This window comes from Xyrauchen texanus, chromosome 28 (genome assembly GCF_025860055.1).
Source record: "Xyrauchen texanus isolate HMW12.3.18 chromosome 28, RBS_HiC_50CHRs, whole genome shotgun sequence".
In the NCBI taxonomy this organism is placed as follows: Eukaryota; Metazoa; Chordata; class Actinopteri; order Cypriniformes; family Catostomidae; genus Xyrauchen; species Xyrauchen texanus.
Window position 1 is genome coordinate 6,756,538 of NC_068303.1, and position 21,136 is coordinate 6,777,673.

Sequence of the window (21,136 nt, forward strand, 5' to 3'; positions counted from 1 at the left end):
TTCCTTTGTATGGAGGGCCAAACTATTCAAAATTAAATAAATACTTAAATGTGCACTCAGTATTTAGTTTTTCCTCATAAAAAAAGTTTAACTCCTAAAGACATGAATTGTAATTTTGTAATACAAGTAGGAAATCATGACCACTCACATTAAAATGAAGCCTCCAGTCATGTCAGTAACCTTATAAAAGCTGTTTTATTCTACATGGAGAAGGTCCACACATGGGGGCTGCCATGTTAGGATCACATGACCAGCCGAATACTACTCTCTTAATCTCAGTATCCGTCCTGTTATTTGACTCTTTCACTCATTTATTATCATGGTTGACTGTGAATACAAAATTTCTACAATGTCATCTGAAACGGAAAACTATTGACTTTAAATGATGCTGCATCCAAGCCGCTAGATGTCAGTGTAAGTCCAAGATGACACAAATTTTAATAAACTTTCTCGTTAACGAGATCAGGTGTTTCCCCCCACCACAATGGCTGAGCATGGTAAAATAAATGATTTCTTGTTAACTATTGCAGATGAAGTTGCAAACCAACATTGACAGTATCTTCAACCCACATAGAAAATGTATGGGAAATGTTGGCCTAACTATAAAATGACATTCACTTAGGTGTGTGGAACAATCTTGCGTTAAGCAGGATGTTTGACTGAAAAATGCATGATACTAATTCTGTGAGAGAAAGTCATTGTAGAGGAGGATGTCCTACTTCGATAGGTGATGCCCAATGAAGCTGACTAATGTACTGTAATCCTGAAAATGAAGACACAAAAAACTTACCCATTTATTGATTTATGTAGTGATTTAATAATTAACTTAATTTCATTATGTAATTATAAACTTATTGACTGCATTTTTAGTCATTTGGCCCTCCATATATCCTTAAAGCAACAAGTTTCCAATGGTTAAAGTCCACTACGTGTGGACTTCATCCCCATAAACAATTCTTACAAAACACCCAGACAGTTTTCACCTTTTTTTGTTGTTGTAAAATCTGTATTTATTTATGATTTACAAAAGCCTATTTAACAACCATTAAAATGAATCCATCTTTAACCTAAAATGAAAACACGACGGCTTATATGTGTCAGTTTATGTTTTTCAAAGTGGCACAAAGAAAGATATTGACACATTACCCTTATGCATCATTTGAATTTACAAAGTCTTTGTTCTCTGGAAAATTATTTACACAGGCGGCGACAGATCTGGACTATGAATGGAAAGATGCGGGTGTTTCAAACGTAAGAGACACAACCAGATCTTTCATTTAAATAAAGTCTGCAATACTGTAAGCTGTGGGGACCTAGTTGTTACGCAATTAAACAGTGGACTAGTGGCCTATTCTGTCAGAAACAATAGGACGCATATAGCTGTCATGTTTGATGCTCATCCATCAAATTTAAACACCAGACTGTCCAGACTTATAAATACAAACAAATCTGTAACCACGTCAATAAGGTTAAAATAAATACCTTCTAATGAAAAGGCTCTTGCGTCTCACAATCACAATCTTATTTAAATCATCTTTTATCATTATACTACCATCAAAATTTGTTTCGCCAATGGCACCTGGCTACGGTGTAGGTGGATCATCCATTTAAACAAAATTATTATAAAAGTTGTAACCCTCAGTGCTCGTGGAATGACAGACTTGCAGACGGTCCAGTAAAAAGAGGAAAAAGTTTAATTCACGAATGGTGCAAACGAGGATACGAAAGCTCATTACAGAGCGGAAAAATGAATATTTTCTTGCAGACACGAGGTATGCTAAAGGTGTCTGTGTATCTGTGAATGTGGAGGGACCAGGAGGACAAAAATGATGTGACATGAAAAATGGAAGCTTCCTATACAAGTTTTGTTTATCAGTTTGATAAAATACATGAACAACTCTGTCCCCGTTCTGTTGAGATGTTAACCTTGGTCTATTATATCGGCACTTACTCTAGAAAGAAAAAAAAAGTGGAAAGATGATGGAAGATAATAAAATAACACCGTAAAATATCCCACATGACTGCCTATTAAAAAAAATAAAATGAGCAAAGACTTGCACAAACAAAAATATACCCCTTTCATGTCATTTCAAATTTCTTAATATAATTAAAACAATTTACAGTGCTTTATCATAATATATCTTTTGAGGGAATTTATGGAGTATTGTCTCTTATTGCAACAATGCAGCTAAATGATACTTAACCATCCAGTTATTCAATAAAACCAAAAGGAAACTCGTAAAATGAGTGGGAAGCTCTAGATGGCTGATGGTTTTCCAGGGATGTGTCGGATATTGGCAATAAGTCCTGCTCGGGCTCTTTGCTACTGTTTTATGTTTAGTTCATTCTCCAGTTCCATGAGCTTCCGGGAAGCTTTCATCTTGCTTGACACTTCCTTTCCCTCTGAGAACAATCTCTGGCGCTCCTTAAATGTTAGATTCTCTGGGGCTCCTCCTATTGTGTTCTCCTGGTCGGGACCGCTGGAATAACACACAACATTTCGTCAGCAACGCAAGATGAAAGAATGGTTCATCCAAACTTTGTCTGCAAACATTTGCCTACAGTGTAAGAGTGTTTTGCAATCTAAAAACAGCATTTAAAGCATTGAGAAATGTACCAAGTAGATTAGTTCCATTTATATGTTGTACCATCTATGTTCGTGAGCACAGTGCTAAATTTTGAGTTAACCATGTTTGTAGAGGCTTACAGAAATGCCATAGCCTGTGGCTCAAACAAACCATGTAAACAACTTTATATTTTGAGTGTATCATATAAGCACCTCCCAAAAAGTTGTGTTTTGAGAAACATTCCAGATGAGTGAGTGCATTACTCACCCTTTTGTCCATTTCTCTTGTGGGTCATTGTAAACCTCTCCCGATCCTAGTCCTGTTGAGTTTCCAGTGTATGAATTAAACCCTGTTTTAATTTTGTCAAATGGTAAAAACAAACATGAATTTCTCAAAGAACATTTGAAGAGAGATAGGTAAAGTTATTGCAAAAGCTGCTGGGCCCATAATAGTGAGTTATGTAGTTTAAATGGACAATAAAGACTTTATGTAATATATCTGGTTAAGTACTCCCATCTATTCTGAGTTGAGGAGTGGTGCTTTAAAGTCAACATTTGCAACCCATTTTACTTCTGTATTGTTTTGCATTTCTGAATTAAACCGGGTGCAGGATGGCACTTTTTTCTTTTTTATCCATCGGGAAATAATTGGGTCATGAAAAGTGGACTACGCCCTCCTATTTGACTTAGACTTGGAGGCTAAAGGTCAAGTTCAATCTCAAATTGGCATACCCCAATGCCTTTTTCAAATCCATAATTGTTTTTATATAATCGCCATAACATTTAATATATTAACTAACATTCAATATTGGGAAAGTAACAAATTACTACTGTAAAATCAGTTACCATCTAAAACACTTTTCACATTAAAGCTTTTGTTTTTCCACTTATTATGTCTATATTTCCTTATTCATTGATTTATTGGGAAGTGCACATCCTTCAGCAGTCACAAAACACAATATAAACATTAAAGTAATTAATGATTTAAATGTATTCTACTAATATATTATTTTAGAAACGTGTGACCCAAGTAATTCAAATGAACTTAAGTCAGTAGCTGTAATCTTATTATAAGAATTTGAAAGTAATGCACTATACTAATCCAATTACTTTTGTAGTGCAAAAAGTAGTGTAGCACATTACTTTGTAATTTTAGATAGGCAGTATTACCTACTACAGTAGCATAAAGCAATAGGTGCTTTCATCATACAGCCTTTTCCAGAAAATGAACAGCATTTTTCCATTTAGAGATCATGTTTGAACAGAACCTGTTGGGAAATACTGGTATATAAGCTCTGGCAATATCCGAAGTATAGGTCTCTGCGTAAAAATGATGGTAAATAACAATAACAATCTGTGGGTGTTTTCAAACCCGAATGGGCATTTCTCAACTATCCAATGAAAGTAGGGAATCTCATAGTAGGCAAATCGTGAAAAGCGGTTGAAAAACAGCCATCCCAGTTTGAAAACTGCCATTGATTGTGAAACGGACATTTTTGTTCTGCAGAGACACAAGTCTTCAATTTCCTGTAATGAGAAGTTGTAACTTTACCAGAAAAGAACAAAGCCGTAAGATTAACTGTTTGAGCATGTATGTAGTTAGGAAACATACAAGACGTAAGAACTCCGCTTTAGACCAATCGCAAAGTTCTGATTGAGATAACGCAATTACTTGGCTCCTGTTACTCAGGAGTAAAATAAATGTCAAATTGGACAGATTTTATCCATCGGATGCAGAAATTTGTCGACAGCTCACACTAGTAAGTGATTCCATTATTTATTATAAAATAACTAGCCTCCTTCAGGAACGAGGTAAACAAGACCAAAAGGCTTTCCGGCAAATTACATCAGAGTTTAACGTCATTATGGTGCTAATGTGTGAATGGTAGCAAAATGGATAAAAGATGGAAAACCATTGCAAATAGCAGATGTGGCACATTCACCAGATTTTTAATTTTTTAATTTTTGACAACTTTACTGCAATTTAAGGGTTTAATGTGTAAAATAATGACTGAATAGCTATTTGGCCATTGGTTAACATTATTTCTGGCCAAGGTAACACAGCCAAGGAGGCAAGACATTTTAGAGGTGGAGCAAGTTTTTAGATTTTGATGAAAGATTACAAAAATGTATTAAAATGTTGTCTTTGGAATGACATTCAGCGTGTGTAAAGAAAGTAAATGGGGTCAATTTTGAATTCATGTTGACTTTAAAACCCTATATCCCACAACGTAAGCAATACAGTTAAAACAATTATAACTTTGTCCAATTCAAACTTTGCTCGGGTACAATAAACCACAACGTTGGCCCAGTAACTTTTACCAACATTTAAACATCTCAAAACTATTCCACAGACCAAAAGCTGAACAGCAAGAAGAAAGCTTGTTAAGTGTTGAAGCATTCCAAAGCACACCCGATGTAAGGTCTGTGGATCACAAGTCAAAGGTGGAGGTCAATCGCCAGCTGTCCGCAGCTACTCTATGCTTCTAAACAAACTAAACATGTCAGTTGATGAACGCCTGTGAGATGCTCCCCAACTCGGCATGGCTGGCCTTTACAGCGACCCCCACCTCTGACCAACAGTAGATGTAATCTATGATGCTCACGTGTCCGTGTGTCTGTCAGGGCAAAGGGGGCCGTCAGCATTGAACCTGAGAACTTCAATCTGACTCAACACTGTGGTTGTGCTTTTACCCAATGAGGTGCATTGAGCACGACGGAAATCCAAATGCATGTTGGCTGTTTGATAATGGAATGAGTTTGGGCCAGAGGGAGAAAGACACAAACACATTGACATGTGAACCAAAAACATACCTTCACCACTAGTGACGGCCAAGTGCATCAAGAGCAAAAAAGGGAAGCTGGTGATTTTGGCCTAAAACCGGCCGCTCAAATGAAAAACATGTTGAGCAATTGCAGCAACACACATGGGAACTAGAAAAGGCCCATATAGAGAGGGCCAAATGTGTTTACACTGAAAGTTAAAATTGTGGGTTTTAATGCAATACAAATATGAAGCGAACAGTTTATTTGTATGTATTCTGTGGCTGGTGGAAAAGTTATTCCTTTTGATCAAAATACTAACAAAGCCACAAGCTTAAAGTATGGTTCAAAAGTCTGAGTCCACTAATGAAAATGCTTCTATTTTACTTACTAATAATAATCTTGGCACATAATTTTGTGAGCTTCAATGGAATAAAATAAATCACAAAGGAGTTAACAAGGTCAGTGTTATAATTTATTTACATTTGAATAATTGTTTTACATATTTCCATCTTTAAAATAAATTTGTAATCCCAGATTTTCAGTGTAGACTTTGAGCCCACTGTGACTTTGGCCACATTTTTGTTAATGATTTTATATGGAGATAAAGCACAAAATGTAATTCAATACTTGAAATCTTTTCCACAGCTTGGGCTCTGTTTTGCTCAGGGACTTGGCAGTTCCAGTAGGTCAATGAACCTTCGTAGAGAAGGTGATGGGAGGGCTGTGGAATCACAGGTATTTTTGGGATTCCATGCAGCCCAATGTGAGAGGAACTAGGGAGGATGGGTGGAGCAAAGCAAAAAGTAATGCCAAAAACACATATAAAAGACAAACAGGACAGCAAAACAGCAGACAGAAAAAAAAGAGTGAGAACTACAACACAGCTGAAACCAAGCAAAGTCATTATTGATGCATGATTACTAATGCTCTGTTCCAAACCCTAATTTGATGTCTACGGCTTGCATAGGCAGCTGCCTTTCAATGCACTAACTTGTGTTCGATAGAACTAGGCTTCAGCAGTGTTGCAGACACAAGTATGATTGTGTTGATTTGGTAAAAGACGCATTAAGCAGCAGCGATTGCAGCAGTTGAATCAAGACTTGAAAAGCTTAAGTCAGTCTGAGCAGGCGGGTTTCCTTATTATTTGTTAGTTCCTTCAGAAGCATAAATGCAATCCTGATCACAACAGGACCCAATGATGGTTAAGTGGGGGAAGCATGTGCATACAGTATTACATGCAAGGTCAGATACACTGGGCATCTTTAAAAAATTGGGTTGAATTGCTTTTGTGCATGACTGTTTAAAAAGTCTCAAATCTGAAGTGCTGTATAAGTTACTTTGTAACTAACAAGTATGCACAGATATAAAGAATTAGCTTTATAAGAAACTTACATATGTTTAAATATGTTTGTTTATAAGCTGTTCATAAGTTTTAAAAAAAAGCATTTATTATTTGCATATTTTACTTAAAAAGTGATCCTAAAAATACTTTCTTCTATGCCAGCTTAATATGCAGATAATGATTCTATGAATATATTGCTCTGTTTGACCATCTAGAAACAACATTATTGGCTCAGACTATGGCATGAGTTTGGGATGGAACTATCTGTTTGTTGACCAATGGAAGACAGGGGGAGTGCTTGGAAACCTGTTTGAAATTGGTCATTATTTACTTCTGACACTAGTAGCACAGAAATAAAACACTTCACATTTAACCATTTTGGCCCAATCAAAATGAAAAACTATATACAATTTAAATGTATATAAATAAATTTGGCTTATGACTTTATGTAAAACTGTGGTTCTTTAATATTCTACAAGACTTTACATATCAAGTAAGACAGACTGCTAATGGTCCCAGCACTACAGTAAATTCAGATGGATTTTAAACAGTCACGTACAAAAGAAAGTGCCTCATACGACAGATCTTGTCCCCTTTGCCAAGTATAAACAGGACTGTGGAGAGGTGCAGCGTTTTGCCGACCACTTTAAGTGATAAGAAGCCAGTGTCTCGTTCCCTAAGCCCATTATGGACGACCAGGAGTATAGCTGCTGAGGCCAGGGCCTGCCCTAAAGCAAATCACACACACATGGAACGGCTGGCAACACCAACAGTACTCGGACTGATTTTGGACCGCACAGCGAAATTGACGGGGTCTATCGCTTGCTTGTATATTGCTAGGATGATTCGAGGAAGAGGAATCGTGGAGATTAAGATGATTGAAAACAAACAAAAAAATCTAATTAACTACTTAAAAGGGGGGTAGACACCAAAAAAAATAAAAAATTAAAAATAAAGAAATGGTAACACTTTAAATTAAGGTTGCATTCGTTTACATTAGTAAACGCAATAGTTAACATGAAAAATACTTTTGCAGTATTTATTCATCTTCGTTAATGTTCATTACGACATAAGGGAGACTGGGGCTACTTGAGACTTTATATATTTTTTTGTGAATATTATTTTTGAAAGTTAATTACTGCAAAATCACACCTGAATGCCTTGGCTACAAAAAAATAAAGCCATTGAACACGTTAGCCAACAGCAGGGCATATTATCACACTATATGGGGCAAGTTGTCACAATGGAACTTGATCGGTGTAAAAGGTTTAATGTGAACCACAGCCACTAAGACAACATTTATGGCTGAATTAAACAGCCTAAAATAGAATTTTCAGTAAAATTTTAAAAGATTTTATTAAGCACAAAATGATTAATAAATAACTGTACAAAAATATAACTGTATATATGTACAAAAATATCAAAACATTGTTTTGTCCAAAAAATATTGTATTGAAAAAATTTATAAACGTATGACAATTAAAACTCCAAAAATGTCTGCCTCTGTGATATAGTTCACTCTTGCCTTGATGTATGCCAATGTGGTTTAATTATGATTGCTTGTTTACCCAAGAGCTATTGCAAAAATTGATAGTAAAAATGTGTGCTGGATGGTAGAAATCCCAAACATTATTCTAATTTAAGGGTTTTAAACTAATTGTTTGAAACCAATACATAACCAATAAAAAACATTTTCACAACTGGACCTTTGATGAAATCTTATCGTTACTGAGATATAGCCTGTGAGACAACTAGCCCCGGTCTCCTCTATATTAATAAATTATTAACAGTAAAATTTGTATACATTAAAATTAGTTTAGGTAAACTTAAGGCATTATGAACTAACAATAATCAATGGTATATTTCTAAATTAACATAAAAAGATGAATACATGTAAAATTATTTAACCTTATTGTTAAGTGTTACCAAAAAAAAATTACAAAATGATAGAAAAGAGGACAGACGATTCACGGAATTGATTGGCTACGGTACAAAAATTTTTTTTATAGAAAGGTAGAGGGAATTGGGAATATGCTGTCAACATAACTGAACACAAAAAACATGAAAATGAATGAACCAATAAAAAAAAAAAAATGGAGGAAGAGTTGGCTGAGTTTGGGCCCTCCTCTTTCCTCGGCATGTCTACCTTTTGAGTTGGCTGATGGGATGAAGCTTGGTTTGGTGGGAAGGGGAGGGGGCTGCCCTGCCTTGGTAGCGGTACTGTTGGCATTGGCCGCAGCGGGCAGCTGGAATGAGCTGGACAGAAAAATGCCATCTGAGACAGGGCGGGGCTTGCGCGCGGTTGGCGGCGGCTGGGGCTTTGGGTTGGGGGGAAGATCACCGTAGGACTTCCGTGTGGCCGAGAACTTAACCTGACCTGCTAGGCCCGGGTCGTCGCCCTCGTCCTCATCATTGTACGAGACAAACTTGGCAGTGTATATGGTGTTGGGGGAGGTGACCTGGGTTTTGAGGTAGGAGGTGTTTCTCTGAGGCGGGGGTGGAGGGGCGCTGTTGCTGTTAGTGGCAAGGGCAGATGCAGGAGAAGGGGGCTGGTAGTCCCTGGGGAGGGGGGGTCTGTACAGACCAGGCTCTTCTGGCGTTAGCAGCTTGCGCTCGGCTTCCTCGTGCTGCCGGCGCCGCTCTGCCTCCAGGCGAGTGTAGTAATCTTCCTCCTGTCTCCTCTGAAGGGGGGGAACATGGGAAAAGCTGGTTAGAGCTGCCTTTGCTAGCCTGCACCCGCTGTCACTGAACGCCACATTACTGACGAGGCCTGGGTTAACGCTAATGATACTCTGGCTAATGAATGTACCAATGTTGTATGGCTACACTGTATTAAAAGAAATGTGTTTGAAGATCTGTACTCTGAATTTGATAAGCTGAGTGAATGATGTAGACCAAAACATTTACTCCTTCAGTATATACTGTATGTCTGGGTAGAGCCAGTGGTGTTTACACAGCAAGCGAATGTCACAGCAAAAACCATAACGTTCATGCTACAATCAACAAAGTGGTCTAAACAGTATAAACTACACAGACCACTACAATAAACTGGTGTGGTAAATAATTGAACAGTCTTGTTGGTATGACCAGTACCAACAAGGTACTGATCATACCAACAATACTGAAGAAAAAGTGGAAGTGCATGTAGACCACCTAAACCGAATTTGTCCAATAAAAATAATACAAATGTATTATTTAAGACAAAATTTAGACCACAGAACAGACTATAATTCTTCATGTGGATATCAAGTTAACTTGCTACAAAGAGCCTCAGGTATCTTAGTTTTGGAACTTGCATATTAATATTCTTAAGGCCCCGATATATTTAATATGAAATCTAAGAATGAACGGGTGTGACGTCATTTCTAATTAAATCTGGCCAAAAAGAAGGTGCTTTTGCTTTTGTTTTGGAGGTTCTTATCCGCTCGCCTGGGCGAACTTTTAGGGAACCATCTTATCAGCTGCTAAACACCACTTCCTGCCACTGGTATAGCATGTTAGCACATTAGCATCATGAATTCAGAATGTCATCATGACAATTTAAACATTATCTACTGCATATACAGTATATTACTTTAAATCATCTTGGTGAGGTTAAAACTGCTCCTTTAACTGACCTCATGTGAATTCTACTCATAGAATTAGGCATGAAGTCATTGATAACACATTTTCATGTCACATTAGTTAAGGATTAACATGTAGCGTCTTCATATTTAAATGCACTTCTAAAAGGCCTCCTGCAGCAGTGTGGCGAGTGTCTGAATGTTCACAAACAGTATACAATATCTCGGCTTTTCAAACTTCCTTTTACCCCTGAATGAAGAACTACTTAATCAGGGCCTTTAAAATAGCAATTAAGAGTCCAGAACAGGAGTGATCGAGATGTGTTTCATTGCACCACTCGCTTGCAGTGTAGACACTTGCATTTCCTTTTGTGTACACCAGGAGTTGCCAAAGAGAAACAAGTCATTGCCAACTACAACCAAACAGATGTGTCTGGTTGTAACTGGAATGGAAAGACTACAATATGAGATCCTGTTTCAAGGTTTGGCTGGCACTTTGGTGGTTAAGCTCTGGAAAAAAAACACCAAGAGGCTAGCTGCTCTGGTCTGGTGTGTGCATGGATCCCCTGGTTTAGTGTGCAGTGGGAATGTCTCTAACATGAGCAAGTGAAGGCAAAACAAAAATGAGCTAGTTCAATCTGCGACGGCCTCCACAACACCAAGGCGGGCCATTTTCACCAGCATTTCCAAGCAATGTTTTAAGGTAATGGCAATGGCCTCCCAACAAAATGCTGGATTGTGTGTACAAATCTGACACATGATACTCATGCATGTCTTTGAAGGGGTTGGGGATACATCACAAACACAGTGGAGATGTTGTGAAGACATGCAGTTGGACATCACAACTGGGCTCTAAAATTACCAGTGGTCTGAAAAATGATGCACATGCACACACAAATAAAACTGAATGATCACATAGTGGGAGAATGTTCTGGTCACATTTTAGATACAGAATGTAAATTTAGACCACTGGTAAGTTAATTACCCGCTGAGGCATTACAGAATTGTGAGAAGGTAACACATGGGCATAAACAAATTTAAATTAGCCTCTGACAGTTAACACAACACATAAAAAGTCTGAATTCATTATGAGACATTCAGGACTGCTGTTAATATTATTATTATTATGACCTATTTATAGCATAGTATATATACATAGGCACATAATTTTAAATGTAGAACAAGGTGGATGTGATCTTGTACAAGCCTAAAAATTAAATACAAGCTGTTCTCTCCAATCACACCCACTTACAAGATCTTAATGAACCATCCCCGTAGCCATCCACATTTGTCTCTTTCATGTAAATATATTGAAAGTTCTTATTCTTTTGGTAAAAGAATCTGGCTGAGACAAAAAGGAAAGTTCTTGGAGCTACATTATAATTATCCTCCTGACTAATCAATACTAAGATCTGGGAACAATATCGGCGATTGTCGTGAGCTTAATCTTTTAAAGCCAAGACGAGGGGGAAAATTCTTTAAATACAATCTCCATCCTATATGGAGTGTGTTTACAATATGCCTACAGTTGTAACTGTATAAAACTAACCCCATTTTAAAGCAATTTTATTGGTAAATAGCTAATTCTGATGATTAATGTTGTAATTTTAATCGTAGTCTTGAACCTACTGTAAACGTATGTTATAAACCTAAATTTAAAACAAATATAGACAAATCTATCTGTGTGAACAATGCACATTTACACTTAAAACTTATCATCTGCATTTCCGGTATCTATATCCTTTGATGTCAAACCATATAATATTAAATTTTAGCTTTAATATAAGGATCCAACTAAGTCTAGACAGTTCCTATTTTTTGCTGGTCCACTCCGATCACAATACCTTCTCCTCAGTCTCTCGTCTGGCTCTTTCCTCCTCTCTCCAGCGTCTCTCCTCCTCCTGTTTGGCTCGCTCCTCTGCCTCACGCTTACGGATTTCCTCCAGTTGCTGTTTCCTTTGTCGCTCTTCATCCTGTAGCTGAGGAGGTGCACAACATACAGTCAACTTTAGAGAAAAGCACTGTACCACAGAGAAGATGAATGGACCTAACTGAAATGCCTTCCTAAAATTTAATTATTTTAAGTCTAATACCTACATTTCAGACTTAAATCTGAAATGGTAATTTGGTGCATGGACCTGTTTTACCAGCAAACAGATAATTCTGATGGTTAATGTTGCAATTTTACTCTTAGTCTTAAACCTAGTGTCCTAGACTTAAACCTAAATTTAAAACCTAATATTTATCATAAATATAAGAATAATTATAATTTAGAAAAATTGGCCTGTGGACCTGTTTTATTGGTTAATAGCTAAATCTGATAGTTGATGTAGCAATTTTAGTCCTAGTCTTGAACTAAAATTAAAACCTAATTTTAAGGGGGGCCTGGGTAGCTCAGCAAGTATTGATGCTGACTACTACACCTGGAGTCGCAAGTTCGAATCCAGTGTGCGCCGAGTAAATCCAGTCAGGCTTCATAAGCAACTAACTGGACCGGTTGCTAGGATGGGTAGAGTCACGTTGAGTTAACCACCTCGTGGTCGCTATAATGTGGTTCTCGCACTCGGTGGGGCACATAGCGAGTTGTGCGTGGATGTCGCATAGAATAGCTTGGGCCTCCACACGTGCTACATCTCCGCAGTAGCGCGCTCAACAAGCCATGTGATAAGATGCGTGGATTGATGGTCTCAGATGCGGAGGCAACTGTAATTCGTCCTCCACCACCTGGATTGAAGTGAGTCACTAGGCCACCATGAGGACCTAGAGCACATTGGGAATTAGGCATACCAAATTTGGGAGGAAAAAAAATAGACCTTAAATAATACATTTAACAATTATTATAATCTAGAAAAATTGGTCCGTGCACCTGTTTTATTGGTTAATGGCTAAATCTAATAGTTGATATTGCAATTTAAATCCTAATCTTAAACCTAAGTGATAGACTTAAAGTTAATACTAACAATAATCTTGAAAAACCTGTTTTATTGGTAAAATCTTAAAAATAACAAAATAAAAAATCTGTTTTCCAAATACATTTTCAATACGAGAGCAGATTGGACATATTTCGTCACTTGTTTATAAGATGAAAAAAAATCATAGGTATGTGAAGACCACATTTATTGGTTTGGACAAGTGCTCAGTGTATAAGCAATGTAAAATAAACTACTGTGTAATTGAACTATTTTAATGGCTAACCTCTGAGTTACACAAAACCATATTCAAATGACTAGCTTGCTGTGGCAATTTGCCAATTTTATAATTGATGTCTTACTGAACTTGACAATGAGAGGCATTGTGCACTGTATAAGTGTACACAGGAAACAGAACATGCACATACACAGTTGCATGCAAAACAACTTAGTGACAGACCTGCAGTTTATCACATCTACCGTAAATCACTAAAACGGTAATCCAAACACCTTGCTCAAATTTCAAATACAAGACATTAACAATGCTCAGCACAGAAGGAAACACAAAATAAAGCAAGACACCTTTTCTCTCCCAAATCAGAAGGAAAGAAATAAACAAAGACATGTAGTCAGTAGTCAGAATAGGAGTGAAAATCCAGCATATAGAACCATAAAGAAAATTCAGAGTACATGAATGGCAAAGTGCCAGGGTCAACACATACACACACACACACACAGAGCAGTGAAAATTGGAGTGATGGATAGAGGAATGATGATCATGGTACTGTGATGAGGCCCACATGCAGACAGGTTCTGGGCCAGAGAGACAGGGCCGTGAAAACATGTGCCAACCTTCTCATGGTGCCACTGCACTGAAACAACAACTGCCGAAACCAGCAGAGCTTCATTGGTTTCAAAGAAAGCATGACTCTAAAGCTGTCTTTGGAATTAATTTGTGGTTTTCTATGTAAAAGTGTTCTTTAAAGCCTAGCACACACTACAAGACCCAAGGGAGGCTTGTTGCTCTGCACACATTATGTTTGCTGTCATGTTGTTGATGGTGGGGTACGCACATACTGAAACAATCTCAGAATAGGTGTGTCAATTACATTAAGCTATTTTCCACTATTGGGCTGAACGGTTCTGAACATTGTCAGTAAGGGTTCCAGTTGCATTTCCACAAGAGGTGGAAGGTTCGGTACAGTACAATTACAAACTGTTCCTGGCCCTGATTTCTCGGCACGGTTACCTAACCATACAGATGGAACGCCTTTAGTGATATGCTGACTAACAATTAGTCACTTCCAAAGCCAGTCCATTCCAATCCTGATTTGCAGCACCACAAAAAAGAAAACGTAACGATGCCAACGAGCCTGGATTAGTACGGAACGGCACCGTTCCACAACAAGAACCATTAGGCCTGATGGAGGAAATGTACCTAAGATTGTTCTAAACTCCTACTGGATTTACCTTGCATACACTCCTGCACATAGCAACATGAGTTGATTCTCGACAGTGTCAAGAACAACATGGAAGGGCCTGCATTCTTGCAGGATTTGCCCAGAATTGAAGATAAAAGCTGAAACATGGATGGCACAGTTGTTAGGGAAACGTGGTCTATCACTTAACTTTTTTTGTGGCTTTTTCCCCACTTGCTTCTCAATGTCTCGCCATCCTCTCACGCAATGTTTTGGTTGTTGCGGATTACTTCTCTCTATCTTTTCGAAGAAGGTGCATACACCTGACAACATATTTTCCATCAAGTTTCTGCAACTAGTCTGAGCATGTCTCAAAATATTGCACACTAGAAGAGCATCAGAGGAGCACTAATGTGTGCCACGTCCTAACCAGATGTGACCTGCTAAAAGGTCTCTTCCATGTTAATCCATGTTTTTGTCCAAATGAATGTGACGCGGCAGAAGATTTCATTTCTATTTTTTGAGATGTCATAGTGGGTAGCCAAAATCTCTTCTGATTGGCTGTGATTGTGTCAGCACAGCAGTTTTGTGTTCAGTGAGGACAGACAAAATGCTTGATACTAGAAACTTCTCACCTACAGTAGGCCACATCCAGTTTCCAGTTTCCTAACGTCATATTTTTCCAAAGTATGCAGTAATGGAATGCGTTATCCATCTTCATTTTTGGTTGGAGTAAAACGCTGTCCCAGTGTGGATAAGAGGTGTAAGCATATCGAAATCAATGCATTTTCAAACAAAAAACATATTAGTGCGGACATGGCCCTAAGGACGAGGTGTAAGATCGAGCTTTTCAACAGACTAGTCACAGACGTAAAACATGCATGGACGACGAGCTTGTAATGTGCACTAGACTTTAATGATTATTGACGAAATATGACGTGGTTAATCAGATACCCCTAAATGAGCAGACCACTGCCTGTCCTTACAGTTTTATTTAGACATTATTCCAAAGCAGCAGTTTTTTCAATGAAGCAAACAATGAACATCCCAAGTTGATGCTTCCTTGCTTTAAGAATTGGTACATCTCTCTCTAAATAGTCTTGGATAAAGGAGCACGCCATGGCCGAATGAAGGGGGGAAGGAGGTAGTGAACAAGAGGAGACACAGGTGGAGCCGAAAACAGGAAGAGTGATAAAGAGCGTAAAGAACATACCAAATCTAGAACAGAGATTGCTGGGACAGCAGTCTGCTGCGGGAGAAACAGAAATCGTACAGCAACCAAAGGGGTGGAGGGGGGAGAGAGAGAACAAATTAAGTAGTAGAAATAAAGAAAAGACGGGGTTTAGAGAAAAGTAAAAAAACATTGGCGAAGTTATGTGCTGCCAGGAACATTCCAGGGCAGTATGGGTCTAATTAGCGCCCACTTCCCTTCCACAAACTCTTGCATGGAACTGGAGAAAGGCTCACACACTGGAACGCTGGTGAGGAATTTCCCCATCATTCCACATACCCCCGAAACTGAAAAATAGGCTATGATTTTCCCTTCAAACACACACGAGTGTTGACCTTCCCTTAGACGGCTCGACCTGCCAACTCCTCGGAGGAGATGACGGAATATAAAATGTAGCTTCCAGCAGTGTGCTACAAACAGCAGACTCTCGGGTGGACATTGTTGATGCTGCGCAAGTGTGGCTTGATGCACATAACAGCAGCTTTGGCAGGTGTTGGAAGAAAGAACGTTAGTAAATTTAAAGGGGGGCTGATGTCTGTGCGAAGGCTGAAAGTCAATGCAAATCATGACAATCAGAGAAAGATGGTGATTTAACAAGGCAATTGGAAAGGCCACTCACATACAGGCCACCAGGAAGTCAAGAGTCTAAATGATCTCACAGAGCTAAAATATTAAAGCAATGATCTTGTATAAAAGCTTCATTACAGACAGTTTCCAGTGCACAGATTAAACCAAGTCCTTAGTTACTCATAGGCCTGTGTGATATATTATGCTTTATTCTATGATATTTTGTTGGAAATATAAAATTAACCAACATCATGAATATTGCAGAGATTTAAATTTTAGTGAATTGTTTCATGAATCAGTTTGCCGATACGTCTGCATAATCATCATAAACAAATAATGAATTACATAAATAAAAAATATTTGTACATAGTGCTGTTTACTACAATGTATTGTTATATTGGTGCATATAAATCTGTACATTTAGTTACTCATGTTTTTCTTTTTCATTTAGTTAAAGAAAATGGTGTGGAAAACAAGCTGTGATTATATTTTAAATAGATTTTACTTTTACTTCATTTTGAATCTACTTGGCAACAATGAATGTTTGGTTCAAATGATGGTTCATTTGATTGAAAAAAAATTATGAAAAATAAATCACCTTTCTAAGCCATTTCAAAACTAATATATAAATGTCAAGATATGTAACAAACAACAGCAAAAGGCAGAAAAAAAAAAAATTAATATCTATATATATCACCCCTAATTACAAACACAATGAAATTTTCATCTTTGGTCAAAGACGAGGGTTAACATGTGCCTGGAAAGGCTTTGCACACCAATAATCGTTGATCATGTCTTGTTAGAACATCTCAAATAATCCTAAATCAATTTGTTATGTGGTTGATCAACATATAGAAAGAAATGGATCTGTTATTTAGAGGTTAATGAGCATTCATTTTAATGAGAGATGAGATCAGAAGAGATGTACTGGTCTGAACTGGGTGGGTTGATGCTGGTGCAAGCACTGGAGTAGTGTCCAGTGCTTGGCATCGGAAAGCCCTGCTCCTCCCCTCCGTCAGCGCAGCGTATATCAGCAGAGCAGCATGGAAAAGCAATGGCATAGGCATGTTGCAGGTGCACACGGCAAAACATTCAGTATAACAGTGTTAGCTGAGATAGTTACAACCAATCAACAATCTTTTCTGCTGTGGATTCAAATGCAAATGCAAAAGTCTATGAACATACAAACTAGAATTTGCAATTATTAACTATTTTTATAGAATTAACTTTATGGTTACATTTGTGCAGCAATGAAAAAAATATTAAAGTTGTTTTAAAGAGTACACATTTCTCCTTTTAAACACAATCAAGAAACTTCACTAGTCCTCAGATGGCGTGTAAGCATGGAAAAAAGTATATTACAAAGCATTTTTCAAGTTTCTTCTGGTACTTAGTCAACATTAAATGGCAATCAATTTGCAACCAATTTTACTTGTGACATATTTGAGTGATATTCAGTGAGAAAACATAAAAAAAAAATGTAGGGTGGCAAAGACAAACAGCTTTTTCTTTGGAATTATGAGCACTAATTAATTACTCACAATAAGACTAGGAAAGTGCATCAGTTTTGATTTCATGTTGACTAACAGTTTAGATTTGGTTCATATCTAAATATTAGTATCAGCTGTACTGATTACTTAGTTCTAACAATAATCTGGATCGCACTTCCTGTATCTACTTACCCTTGCTCTTTTCTCCGCCTCCAGTCTCTGCATAATAAGTGTGGTGTCTACATCTTCATCATCCTCCTCTTCCTCGTCCTCCTCGTTCTGTTTGGACTCCTGCAGTCTCTTCTGGAACTGCCACTCCAGCATGAGTTTTCGCAGTCGGTCGTTGTCCTCTGCCGTGCGCTCAGGCTTTGCCTGCAAGTCCTGTATTTCCTTGTCTAGAAGATCAACAATGTGAAGCTGCTGTTGCTTCTCCAGTTTCTCACGGGCGTCCCTCTTCCAGGGGTCTGGGGAGAGGCTATCGCTGTTGGACAATTCCTCTTTACTGATGGTGATGTACTGCAGGTCACGTCTCTCAATGGTGCGTGGCTGTTGCTGGGGTAGGAACTCACGGATTACCGTGTCCTGGGACTGTGAGGGCTGGCGTGGGAGGCTGGAGAGTTTATCAGGTCGGGCTGGTAGTGGTGGGTGTGGTTGAGGAGGTTGGACTGGGGGCAAGTAGGGTTGAGGCACCTGCACTGGAGGCTGTGGATGGGGAATTTGTTGGTGCTGAGGGGCAGGCGGTAGGGGGCCATGTTGGTTGTTGTGCATAACTGGGACGGGAGGGTTCCGAATCTGCACCAACTTCCTTTCCTGATCTCTTCTTTTCCTCTCTCGCTCTTCTTCAAGCCGAGCTTTCTCCTTTTCATACCAGCGCTGTTGCTCTTCGCGCTTCTTGCGGTCGGCTGCGGCCATGGCGGCTGCTGCCTGTTGTTGTGCAACAGAAGGTGGAGGCGGAAGGGGTAGGTCAACCTGTGGCTCGTAGTCATAGTGTGCAGGTGGAGGAGGAGGTGGTGGGGGTAGGTCAGAGCGGGAGGGTTGGGAGACACCCACAGGGCCAGATTGGGGGGCTATCGGGGTCTTCCAGCGACCAGGGCCACTCTTGTGGTTGCCCTGGTTCCTGGAGGCAGAGGAGGAGGAGAAGTTGAGGTGCTCTTGGCTGGATGTGCTGGACTCCACCGACGACGACACTTGGTGGTTCCAATTCTCGCCTCCGCCTCGGTACTCTGCCTCATGCTGTTGCAGGTGCATCAGGCCTTCCTGGTGTAGATGGTCCCCTGGGTAACCGCCGGGCACATCACACAGCTCCTCCTGTGAGCGCGCTACCCGCTGGCAAGGCACAATGATACAGCAGTGAAATTAATTTCTAATATTTGAACAATGAATACACAAATTATTTCAAGCTAGTATGAATTAGGGTTGTTACAAAAGCTTAATAAGATACAAAGCTATAACAGTTAATTTATGAATAAAATTAGCATCATGAAGATACTAGATGCACCTAGATAATACCAGGATACTGTGCAACACTAGTATGCAAAACTGAAAGCTAACCTGCATAGCTATGTTGTTGTTAGTGTGGTTATCCATAGGGGGTAGAGGCTCTGGCTCGTTATTTTGCCAGGGCTGGCCAGGGCCCACCCTGTCCTGACATTTAGAGGCTGGAAAAGTGAAATATTCTCTAGGGTATGTCTGAGTGGGGATTGGATATGCCTCTGGATGGGGTGGAGATGGCTCCTCCTGTTGGACAAACAGAGAAATGACCATTTGCAAAGAGCTGAGACAGTCTGAATTCAGATTCTTTATTCTCATATACTTGAGTTAGTGCATTATTACCGTCCAAACTGTGGTAAAGGAAAATAGTTGAGGGTAGAAATGTGAAAGTTAGTGTGTATGTGTATAAATCACAGAGGAATGTAAAATGAAGGGTGATCAGCTAATCACGGATGGTGGTTAAAGACTTCAATAGGATAAATTACAACAAGAACACAACAAAGAGTAAAAAAAATCAGGTTTCCATTAGACTCCAACAAATAATGTGGTTGGTCAGACAAAAACATGTTCTGGTGGGTGTTCGGATATGAGAGTTTCTGATGATTTCATTAAAACCAGAACAGGCATCACACGAAGACAAACCATAGTTTCAGCACATCTAAAAGTGGCAAACATCTCAGCATAAAGACTTTCTGGATATGATCAGCCCAGCTGTGTTGTTTTGTTGCAAACTACATATTTCAGTAGCGTGAGAGTAGCTCAGCTATTTTAAAAACAGGTCAGCATTTCTAGCAAAGGGCCATTTTTCCAACAAGTAGCAGCATGAAGCATGAAAACCCCCCACTATTATTCACTTTAGCGAATCACTTTGTTCAGTTCAATAGACTAAAATTCAGTCATCAGTCAAAAGTCCTGTGTGGCACTTTACATCTTTAATGAAATTTTTTGTAACATTTGTTATTTTATATTTTTTTTGATTGATAAAAAAAGTTTGATTTGGTGTATATAAGATTTACGCATTTCAATTTCATAACAAATTGAGTAATCTTTAATAAAATACTAAATATTTTAATTAATAAAAATAACTTTAATTTTGTTAAACATTAAACAATTTACATTATATGAAATTGCAATGTGTAAATCTTAAAAAATCATATCACATACATTTATAGTATTTTTAAAAAAATATCCCCTAGATAGCTGAAAAAAAAAAAGTCACCATTTGGATTAAAATAAGCAGATATTTAAGAGCCTATGATTGGATCATTATTGCAGTGATTAATGTGTTTCAGGTGGCAACAACTCTTTTAACCCTAACTGATGCAGTGTGTGGCTTCTCATTTCTTAAACAACCATGTCAGAAGATGTATCCTGTGGTCGTGGAAAGAGCAAAGAGAAAAACTAAAGATATTTGCTGAAATCACTGAAATTGGGTTAAGAACCATCCAACACATTATTAAAACCTGATAGGATAGTGGTGAACCATCAGCTTTGTGGAAGAAATGTGGTCGGAAAAAAATCTTGAATGATCGTGATTGGAGATCGCTAAAACACTTTGTGAAGTCACCTCATAAAAAAATCTACAGTAGAACTCACGGTTACGTTTAATAGTGAAAGAAAGAGTATTTCCACATGCACAATGCGATAAGAACTTACAGGATTGGGACTAAACTGCTGTGTTGCCACAAGAAAGCCACTCGTTAGAGAGGCTAATCAGGGAAAAAACAACTTCAATTTTCTAGGGAGAATAAAGATTGGACTGTGGAGCAATGGAAAAAGGTCATGTGGTCTAA

The 21,136-nt window shown here is 38.5% G+C and overlaps 1 protein-coding gene across 16 annotated transcripts in view; it reads right to left on the reverse strand.

Annotated features, from left to right (window-relative positions):
- Window positions 1-783: 783 nt before the first annotated feature.
- LOC127621668 (afadin-like) overlaps window positions 784-21,136 on the reverse strand; it is a 161,683-nt gene continuing 141,330 nt past the window's right edge. For 5 of the 16 annotated variants that reach the window (XM_052095363.1, XM_052095362.1, XM_052095358.1 and 2 more), the window contains 6 exons: window positions 19,404-19,589; window positions 18,045-19,178; window positions 12,082-12,216; window positions 8,821-9,355; window positions 2,835-2,916; window positions 785-2,480 (listed from right to left, as the gene is read on the reverse strand). In XM_052095363.1, coding sequence (XP_051951323.1) covers window positions 2,324-2,480; window positions 2,835-2,916; window positions 8,821-9,355; window positions 12,082-12,216; window positions 18,045-19,178; window positions 19,404-19,589 — 2,229 coding nt within the window. In that variant the 3' untranslated portion in view covers window positions 785-2,323. Of the gene's footprint in view, window positions 2,481-2,834; window positions 2,917-8,820; window positions 9,356-12,081; window positions 12,217-18,044; window positions 19,179-19,403; window positions 19,590-21,136 lie in introns of all 16 variants that reach the window. The other 11 variants (XM_052095369.1, XM_052095372.1, XM_052095364.1 and 8 more) reach the window with 7 other exon arrangements.